Source organism: Echinops telfairi, unplaced genomic scaffold, assembly GCF_000313985.2.
Source record: "Echinops telfairi isolate 266 unplaced genomic scaffold, ASM31398v2 ScPeMD7_2291;HRSCAF=2852, whole genome shotgun sequence".
In the NCBI taxonomy this organism is placed as follows: Eukaryota; Metazoa; Chordata; class Mammalia; order Afrosoricida; family Tenrecidae; genus Echinops; species Echinops telfairi.
Window position 1 is genome coordinate 8279259 of NW_022106189.1, and position 10382 is coordinate 8289640.

Below are 10382 nucleotides of genomic sequence, written 5' to 3' on the forward strand. Positions count from 1 at the left end.
GCTCTTTCCTCTATTTCCTTTGACTTTCCTCTTGTCCCACTATCATGTTCAACCTTCATTTGGGTTTCATTCATTCCTCTTGATTACATTATCCTTGGTCATGCCCTACCAGGCCTCCTACACCCTCCTCACCACTGATTTGGATCACTTGTTGTTCCCGTCTCCCTGGGTTTGTTAACACCACTTCCTTTCCCCCGCTCCCCCTCTCCCATGTCCCCCTGGAACTGTCAGTCCCGTTGTTTTCTCCTCCAGATTGTTCATCCAGCCTATCTTATTTAGACAGACCTGCGAAGATAATAACATGCACAAAAACAAGACAGACCAAAATCAAGCAACAAAAGAAAACAAAACAACAACGAGCCAATGACAAAAAACAAAAAAGAAAGAAAAGCTTGTAGTTAGTTCAAGGACTGTTTGTTGTCCTTTAGGAGTGTTTTCTGGTCAAGTCTGATGGTGCACCAAGCCTTGGTACCAAAGTCTATTTTTGGTATTCCCTAGGGACTTCATTGCTCTGTTCCCCTTGCTGTTGTGTTCCACTCCCTTGGTGTCTTGCCTCGGTGTGATGGGATCTGATCGGGCAGAATTCCCACATGTGTCATGGAGAATCCTTTCAAGGTGATAGGATGCTTTATTAAAATTTTAAATACATAACTTGGGGGGGGTTGAATTTCTGTTTTTTTGGGGGGTGCCCCCACATCTGACTGCTAAAGTAAACAAGAATTATTCATAACATGTGGACAATTAGATGGATTCTGGGCTCTGCCATAATTTTGGCCCCAGTCCATATGGTTTATAACAGTTTGATATTCACCTTCATGAAGAGCTCACTGAAAATAAGGGTGCTACAGCAAAGTGTGGTAAAGAAAGTAAATGGAGCATTGTTATCAACTGGGATAGTGTCTGGGGTCTTTAAAAGTTTGTATCCAAACAAGGAACTATCTAAATGAGACCTCAACTAAGTCTACATTGAAGAAGCATACAAGTCTATGTGACCCAAAGATGACAACAAAATCAAAACATAATGAAGGGAAGAGTTATCATAGCTTAAATTTTGAACACCAATTTGTAAAAGGCTATGGAGAACAGTGGGAGCCTAAAATCCAGCTGCAGACTATCTAGTCAGATTAAGCCTCTGGAGATCCCTGCTGGCCAAAAGGCAAGGGGTTCGAACAGCTTTATGATGAGACAGAGATCCTGGTTTGTTTGTTTTTTAATGTTGGTGGTCCTTTTTTCTTACTTTTAATTTTTATCTTTATATTAGTTTTTTAATTGTTTTTATTATACTTCCCAGTTTACAAAGCACAGAAAGAGTGGGTGCATAGTGACAATAACTAATTCAATAGTTTGTGGGAGCGCAGGGATGAATTGAGGAACAATGAATGCAGGAGGGGGAAGGGAGCACAACTGATTGTGATAATACATATACAACTCTTTTTAAAAATAATTTAACTATGGAACTGTACAGTATTTGAATTTTTATCAAGAAAACTACTAAAAAAAAGACACAGGCTTGAACATGGTTACCATGGGTGAAGACAGAAGAGTTTTCCTTAGGGGATATTGAGTTCATTTTAATGGTGGTGGAACAATTGGAAGAGGGATAACAATAGGACTTCCAGCAAGATGAAAATGAGGAAAGAGGGTCGTTCTGGGAGCTTGGAGGGGACTGTTTAGATTGGGAACTGAGAGGCTGAATGGGGTAGATGGGAGCATATAATTAAGACTTGTAGCACCCTGAAGCTCGTCTCCGACCCAGGCATTATCCCCCCCCCCCCTACACACACACACACCAGTGATCTGCGGGCTGGTGCCAGGGAAACCCCAGCCTGTGCTACACACACTGTTGAAAATTCATGCCTCGGCCACACACCATCTTATACACCCTCTGGTACTGCAGCTGAAGTCTGCCTTCAACCCGCCCATGACTCTCCCTGCCTTGGCCAGATTCCCCCAACACCATCCAATCACTGATTTTGCTACTATGACTGGATACCACTTGCCACCTGCCCATGGATCCTCCCACTACAGCCAAGCACCCCCTTACCATCGGAATGTGGCTCAAGTGGCTGCAACCGGAGACTATCTGCCTGAGGTGCCTTCCACCACAGCTGGGCCCCTTTCACCATCCAATTGCGGCTTCCTCAGCGGCAACTGGGAGTCCACCCTCCACCCACCGGAGGATCTTGTAGACACGGTCAGAGTCCACCCGCCACCCGCCCACGGCGCTTAACTTTCAGGTCCAGATCACATCTGCCATCCACCTTTACTTCAAGTCACTGTGGCCTGAGCTCGCTCACTGTATACCCATGACTCTTGACACTGAAACCAGAGCCAGCCCACCATCTGCCTGCAGCTCTCAGCCACAGCCAGATACCCCTCCATTATTCACCCGTGGCACATACCAACACAGCTGGAACCCATCTGCCATTAGTCCATGGCTAATGCCATCATGGCCAAACCTTGGCTGCTGCCCACCCATGGCCCCCCTGCTGGCCTACTATGGCTAAGTGGCTCTCCCAACAGTCCTCACTGGCCTTGCTGTACCCCAGCCGCACAGCCCACATGCCACTACACCACTGCTGGCCCTTCAGATCTGCCTGTTTGGCCCAGCTCCATGGTCATCCCGCTGGCCCAGGAGATTGCATACTGCTGATGGCCCCGGCCTACCTTCCACAGCCTCCAGCCATCGCCAACCCCCATACCTCTGCAGCTTCTCAAGCAATAGGTCTGCAGAGCACCACCCTAAATGCCCGCAACCTCTGTGTCCATGTTGCCTGCAAGGGCCACCCAATCAGGCCTCCAAAAAGCCTCCCACTGAGAAAAGTCCTTGACACCTGGGAAAATGGTGCTGAGCTCCTCCAAAATGACAGGCAGAGAGCAAACTGCATTAACAACCTCGACAAGAAAGCAAGAGAAACAAAATGTAATGTCAGAGGATGAGCTGGACCTAATGACCCTCATAGAAGAAGCAGAAGTAGACCCACCACAGAAATAAATCTTTAGAATGCTGCTTAGTCATACAGGTTAAGAGGGAATCAATAAATAAAGGATGAAACAATAGAGAAGATACAGTCCACATACCAAAGGGAAATAAAAGAGTTAAGGCACGAGGCAACAGAATCACAGAATAAGATGAGACCACACCAACAGACTAGAAGAAATGAAGAATCAGTGTATCAGTGATTAGTCTGGGTAGTTTAAAGAAACAAATCCACTGAAACTCATGTATAAGACAGAGTTTTAAATAAAGCTTAAGTGCGCATCAAGAAAACATCCGATCCCAGTGCTGCCCGAGCCCATAAGTCCACCATTTCCTCCTCCCACTACTATGGCCCTAGTTTTACCTCACTAACCTTGCTGGTCCTGCATATGTGTATGGGTACATCCTAGATCTTTCAGTGCATGAAATCCAAGATAAATTATCCCCTCAGAAACAGCAAAGGGAGTCTTGACTTGATGAGGATACGGGACGAAAAGGGGAAAAAGGATGGGAGGGGAAACAGCTATGATGACTGTTTAACTCCATTTGAAGGGAAGGGACATCAGAATTTAGGGAGAATGGATAAATGGGAAGTGTAAGTGAAGACAAAATTAATAATATTAATATATAATATACTGAGGGCTGCGGAGGGTGGTAGGGTGGAGGAGGGAGGATAAATGGGAGCTGATATCAATGAGTTCAAGAAGAAAAGAAAATGTATTAAATATGATGAGGGCAGCAATTGTACAACTATGGATTGTAATAATAAGTGTAAGAGCCCCTAATAAAATGTTTTTAGGGAATCCAGGACAGATGATCCCTTCAGGACCAGTGGTGAGAGTGGCGATACTGGGAGGCCGGGGTAGAAAGGGGGAACCGATTAAAAGGATCTACAAATAACCTCCTCCCTGGGGGATGGACAACAGAAAAGTGGGTGAAGGGAGACGTCGGACAGTGTAAGATATGACAAAATAATAATAATTTATGAATTATCAAGGGTTCATGAGGGAGGGGGGAGGGGGGTGGGAAGGGAAAAACGAGGAGTTGATACCAAGGGCTTAAGAGAAAGCAAATGTTCTGAGAATGAGGAGGGCAATGTACAAATGTGCTTGACACACCATGGATGGATTGTGATAAGAATTGCATGAACCTCAAATAAAATGATTAAAATAAATAAAATATTTTTTAAAAAGAGGGATAACAATAATGATTGCATATGAAGAGCATACTCAATGGCATTGAATTATACATGTAGAATTGGAGAATATTTTATTTTTGACAATTAAAAAAAATGACAACACTAATAACAATGAGTACAAAGAAGATAATGTTCTAAAACAGATTGTGGTAATAATTGTACAACTCTCCTCGATATGACTTAACTGCTGAATTATATGCTATGTGGATGAAGTTGCCAATGAAACTCTTATAATTTCCACTTGTCCTTCACAGTCCTTACTTTTTTCTTTGTAGTATGCTTTCTTAAATCCAGAGGCTCCTTTGCCTTCTTATAACTATTTAAATCTAGATATTCTTTCTAGTATTTGTTATTTGTTCCCCTAATCCTTTATCTATGAAAATATTCTAATGACTTCTCTGAATTATAAAGTTAACTTTACACCTGGTTTTCTTATGAGAATTGAGGTCATGAGGTTTCCCCACTTCTAATGCTGGACATGAGATTTTCTTCTAGCACAATCTTGCCAAGCAATTGTTAATTGGTAAGAGCGAGCCAATTTTGGTTTTAATTTTCTCATATCTTAGTCATAAATTCCATCAATTTCTGCTTTTACTTGTACCCTTTTACTTTCTTTGTATTTATTTTTCCATTCTTTTAATTTCCTGAGTTTAATTTTAGTTCATTCATGTTTAACTTGTTTTTATTCTGAAGGGAAACTTTATGGTCTTAAATGTTCTCTTAGTACTTTAGCTACATCACACAAATCTTGGTTTGTAGTATTTCTTAAGGAATTATATTTTCAAATTGATTTGTTAATTACTAAGAAAGGCGCATAAAACTTACCCCTATAATTGAACCCTTTTTAATTTTCCCTGGAAAATATAAAATATTTTATACATTGTGATGCTATATTAAAACAAAAAAAAAATAAAATTCAATTTTCCTGGTAGATTAGTGACTTTGATTTCTAGGTGTTACACCTCTACATTTCTACTCCATAAAAATTACCCTCTTTCAGAGAGGCAGGGATAAGGAGGTGGTGTTGACCAACCCAAGGACAAGGGAGCAACAAGTGATCCAAAATTAGTGGCAAGGAGGGTGTGAGAGGCCTGGTAGGGATTCAGCAAGGGCAATGTAACTGCGAGAAATTACTTAAACCCAAATGAAGGCTGAACATGATAGTGGGACAAGAGAAAAGTAAAAGGAAATAGAGGAAAAAACTAGGAAACAATTTATAGAGGTCTAAATACAGGCATGTACATATGTAAAAATATTTATATAGGAAATAGGTGGGGAAATCGATATATGTGCATATGTTTATAGGTTTAGTATTAAGGAAGCAGATGGACATTGGACCTCCACTCAAGTACTTACTCAATGCAAAAACACTTTGTTCTATTAAATTGACATTCCATGATGCACACCTACCCGACATGATCGCTGAAGACAAATGTGTGCATAAACAAATGTGGTGAAGAGAGCTGATGATGCCCGGCTATCAAAAGATTATAGCATCTGGGGCCTTAAAGGCTTGCAGGTAAACAAGCGGCCATCTAGCTCAGAAGCATCAAAGCCACATGGAAGAAACACACTAGCCTGTATGAGCACGAGGTGTAGAAGGGACCAGGTATTAAGACATTCAAGAACAAAAAATCACATCAGAGGGTGCCCACCTCCCCGATATGATCATTGAAGGCAAATGTGTGCATAAGCAAATGTGGTGACGAAAGCTGATGGTGCCCGGCTATCAAAAGACATAGCGTCTGGGGTCTTTAAAGGCTTGAAGGCATCAAAGAACAAAAAATCATATCATTGTAAATGAGGGTGAGTGCAGAGTGGAAACCCAAAGCCCACGTGTAGGCAATTGAACATCCCCTTACTGAAGGATTGAGGAGAGGAGACAAGCCAGTCAAGGTGCAGGGTAGCAACAATGAAACATAAAAATTTCCTCTACTTCTTATATGCTTCCTCCCCCCACCACTATCATGATCCCAATTCTACCTTACAAATCTGGATAAACCAGAGGATGTACATTGGTACAGATAGAAACTGGAAACACAGGGAGAAACTGGAAACACAGGGAATCCAGGACAGATGACCCCTTCAGGACCAGTGGTGAGAGTGGGGATACCTGGAGGGTGTACGGAAGGTGGGGTAGAAAAGGAGAGCCGACTGCAAGGACCTACATATACCCTCCTCCCTGGAGGATGGACAACAGAAAAGTGGGTGAAGGGAGATATTGGATGGTGTAAGATATGACAAAATAATAATTTATAAATTATCAAGGGTTCATGAGGGAGGGGGAGCGGGGAGGGAGGGGGAAAATGAGGAGCTGATATTAAGGGCTCAAGTAGAAAGCAAATGTTTTGAGAATGATGATGGCAGCAAATGTACAAATGTGCTTGACACAATGGATGGATGTATGGATTGTGATAAGAATTGTATGAGCCCCCAATAAAATGATTTTTAAAAATAAATAAAATGTAAAAATAAAATAATTACCCTCTTTCTTTGGAACTTACAATGCTTTAATAAGGTTATTTTGTTATATTTTTATCGAATGTTTCTCAATTTTTTTTGCTTAGTTGCTAGCCATTTATGGCTGATGGTTCATGGCCATACAGGGGTGCCTCAGAAGACAGACCTGGCAACCTACTTCTGAAAATCAAACACTGAAAGGCCTTTGGAGCACAGAGGAGTCCTGTTGGCATAGTAGGTTACATCTTGGGCTGCTAACCACAAGGCCAGCAAGTTCAAAGCAACCAGCCCCTCTGCAGGAAAAAAAAGATGGGCGCTCTACTCCTGTAAAGACTTTCAGTCTCAGAAACCATAGTGGAAGTTTTACTTTGTCCAAAGTATCACTAAGAGTGAGAATTGACTCGGTGATTGCAGTGAGCGCTTGAGTTTGATGGAGCAGAGATATACCCCAACACTTCTGGGGTAACCATTAATTAAAATCTGACAGGGGTTGACATAATTCATCATCTTACTCTAATCATAAATCTGATTTTTTTCAAGTAAATATTAAAAGGGATCTTTCTTTTAAATCATTTTATTGGGGGCTCGTACGCTTATCACAATCAATCCATACATCCTTTGTGTCAAGCACATTTGCACATTGATGCCATCATCATTCTCAAAACATCTGCTTTCCACTCCAGCCCCTGGCAACAGCTCCTCCTCATTTTTCCCCCTCCTTCCCCATTCCCCCCTCCCTCATGAACCCGTGATAATTTACAAGTCATTGTTATTTTGTCATATCTTACACAGTCCAACGTCACCCACTTTTCTGTTGACCGACCTCCAGAGAGAAGGTTATATGTAGATCTTATAATTGGTTACCCAAATCTGATTTTTATAATTTGTTAATACCACTCAAACTACCTCTTCTCTTTTACACACACACACACACACACACACACACACACACACACAGTTAGGGATTAATTTCAATCAAAAGTAAAACTTTAAAACATTCTTCTCTTCTCTGTAGTATTTTCTAGTAAAAGCGATACATGATTAACATAGAACATGGTAAGAAACCAGACTTTTTTGTGTTTATTCAGTTATGTTTGTGTTCAGTTACACAGACCTTTTTTTAAACTCTTGTGGCCAGTTTTTCCATCCCACAAAAAGATTTTACAAATCAGTATCATACTCATACTGCTTTCACAAACTAGAAATATACAAGTTAAAAAATAAACCAACTTACTATATGGGTGATATTCTTGAAATGTCTATAGTTTAATAATGCTAAAACTTTAGTTCAATGACTAAAATAGAATCTTACTTGTGATATCACTTTATATCATCAATAAACATTTGCATAAATCAAATCATTACAAAAATCACATCTTTCTATATTCACCTCTGAAATTACTCAAGACATAACACTACCTTGGCTTTTGGAGTAGCTTTAATTGTCCATATGCAATCAACTGCTTGGCCAGGTTTTGTTCTTTCTTCTTGTTCCACCTGACTAGAGCGCACTATTCCATCAGCTCCTGAGAGCTCAAACTGGCAATCTAGAAAGAATGAATGAAGGACGTTCAAAGGAAAATAAGAATAATCAAAAACACCTTGAGAAAAAAAGAGGTAATATACTAAACCTGGGATGGGATTTAAAATACCTCCAAGGTAAGTAAAGTCGGGATCTGTAAGAGAAAAGAAAAGCATCACTGGCACTGAGCATCTTTAGTTACCTCCTGACTTACTGTCTCAAGCAATACCTAAGCCTCCATTCAGGAGCAAAGTGAGAGAAAGCAGATTTCAGTGATAGAAAACACAGACTGGTTATTTATAACTATGTTCAGGTCATTTATAGGATCAATGTTTAGACTTGATAGTCACTAATTAATATTTTATGTCACTTGAAAACTCACACCAACCCACTGTTTAACAGTAGCAGCAGATGTTCTAGTCTAGTGAGTTGTGGGGTTTTTGTTTGTTTTTCAGTGTTAAGGAAAGCTGACAAGGTGAATCATAGGATTGTCTATCCTGTGTAGTGTTCACAGAAGCGTGAAAGTCAAGAGTTTATATCAAAATAACTGACTTGGTTAATCTGGTCATGTATTTGACTTCTAGTAACTAAATCAATCAATTGAAGTAATTGCTATTTTAGTGTTAAAGACTCAAAAGTGTATGCATGAATCAGATCTTCGTAAATTTTATTTAAAATAAGTTTAATTTACTTGAAAGGAATAAAAACCGACATGCAAAAAGCAAGATCAGGGACCTTTTTTATGTTTAGGGCAGTAGTGCCCAGAGGATTATGTAAGAATCCCATTTCATAGATGAGGTAACTGAGAGAGCAGTACATCAGATTGCAATGACACCTATACTTTGGACATTTTACCACTCTGCTATACTGCCTTTATAATATGGATCAAGATCTCAAACCTTTACCCAAATAACTTAAAATAGACACACCTGTCAAAAATAAATATACAATGTATTATTAGTCTAAGCGAAAGTCTGGCTTTATCTAATTTTACTTAAAATCAAGCTTATAAATTCTTTTAGTAAATAATATCAGTGATAAAAAATAATCATTTTTATGTTAAATCCTCTAAGCTACAGGTGATAAAAGAACTGTTACTTCCAGAAAGTAAATGGGATAATCCTGGCAACTTCAATGAGTAATACAGATACCTAGGGTCTAATGAATTTCTATACAAAAGAGCTTAAGTATCTTTTAGTTCTTCACTAAAAGTAAATCCAAGGTTGGATTTACTTTATTAAGTTAAAAAAGAACAGGCTCTGAGACATATTATACATTAAGCTAATCTTCAAAAGGCAAGTTTCACCTTTTGAAAATATTGCCTTTTTGCCACTGAAACAACTTCTTAAAATTTCCATAATGTGTTTACTGTAAGGGAAAGTTTTCTTCTTATGGTGTTCAGGTATTAAAGACAAGTAGTAAAATTATTTGTACAGTGTGACCAGAATTTTGTAAATAAAACAAAAAGCATATAGGAAAACATTTGAAAACATAACATGCACCAAAATGCCAACACTTTCTATTTACTGTATATACTCATTGTAAGCCGAGTTGTTCAGCACATTTTTAATGCAGTTTTTGTGGTAAAATTAGGTGCCTCGGCTGATATTGCAGTCAACTTATACTCGAGTATAAATGGTATATGGACAGGCAGGATTATAATGAACTTATTTCATTTTTATGTGTTTGAATTTTTTTAAATTAATTTTTTGTGTCAAAAATTGCTGAAGACAAAATAGGTGCGTAAGCAAATGTGGTGAAGAAAGTTGATGGTGGCCGACTATCAAAAGATATAGTGCCTGGGGTCTTAAAGGGTTGAAGATACACAAGTGGCCATCTAGCTGAGAAGCAATAAAGCCCACATGGAAGAAGCACATCAGCCTGTGTGATCATGAGGAGTTGATGGGATCAGGTATCAAAGACCCAGAACAAAATGAATATCATGGTGAATGAGGGGGAGTGTGGAGTGGAGACCCAAAGCTCATTTGTAGACAATTGGACATCCCCTTACAGAAGGGTCACAAGGAAGAGATGAGCCAGTCAGAGTGCAGTATAGCACAGACAAAACATACAACTTTGCTTTGGTTTTTTAATGCTTCTTCCCCACCACTATCATGACCCCAATTCTACCTTACAAATCCAGCTAGACAAGAGCACGTATATGGTATAGATAAGAGCTGGAAATAGGGAATCCAGGATAGATAAACCCCTCAGGACAAATA

General features: G+C 39.7%; 1 protein-coding gene across 1 annotated transcript in view; it reads right to left on the reverse strand.

Moving 5' to 3' along the window:
- Positions 1–10382, reverse strand: part of NETO2 (neuropilin and tolloid like 2) — a 71631-nt gene that overhangs the window by 56247 nt on the left and 5002 nt on the right. Inside the window, exons 5-6 of the mRNA XM_030886575.2 lie at positions 8291–8314; positions 8058–8185 (exon numbers count right to left, since the gene is read on the reverse strand). Of these exons, the coding sequence (XP_030742435.2) occupies positions 8058–8185; positions 8291–8314 (152 nt within the window). The remainder of the gene's footprint in view (positions 1–8057; positions 8186–8290; positions 8315–10382) is intronic.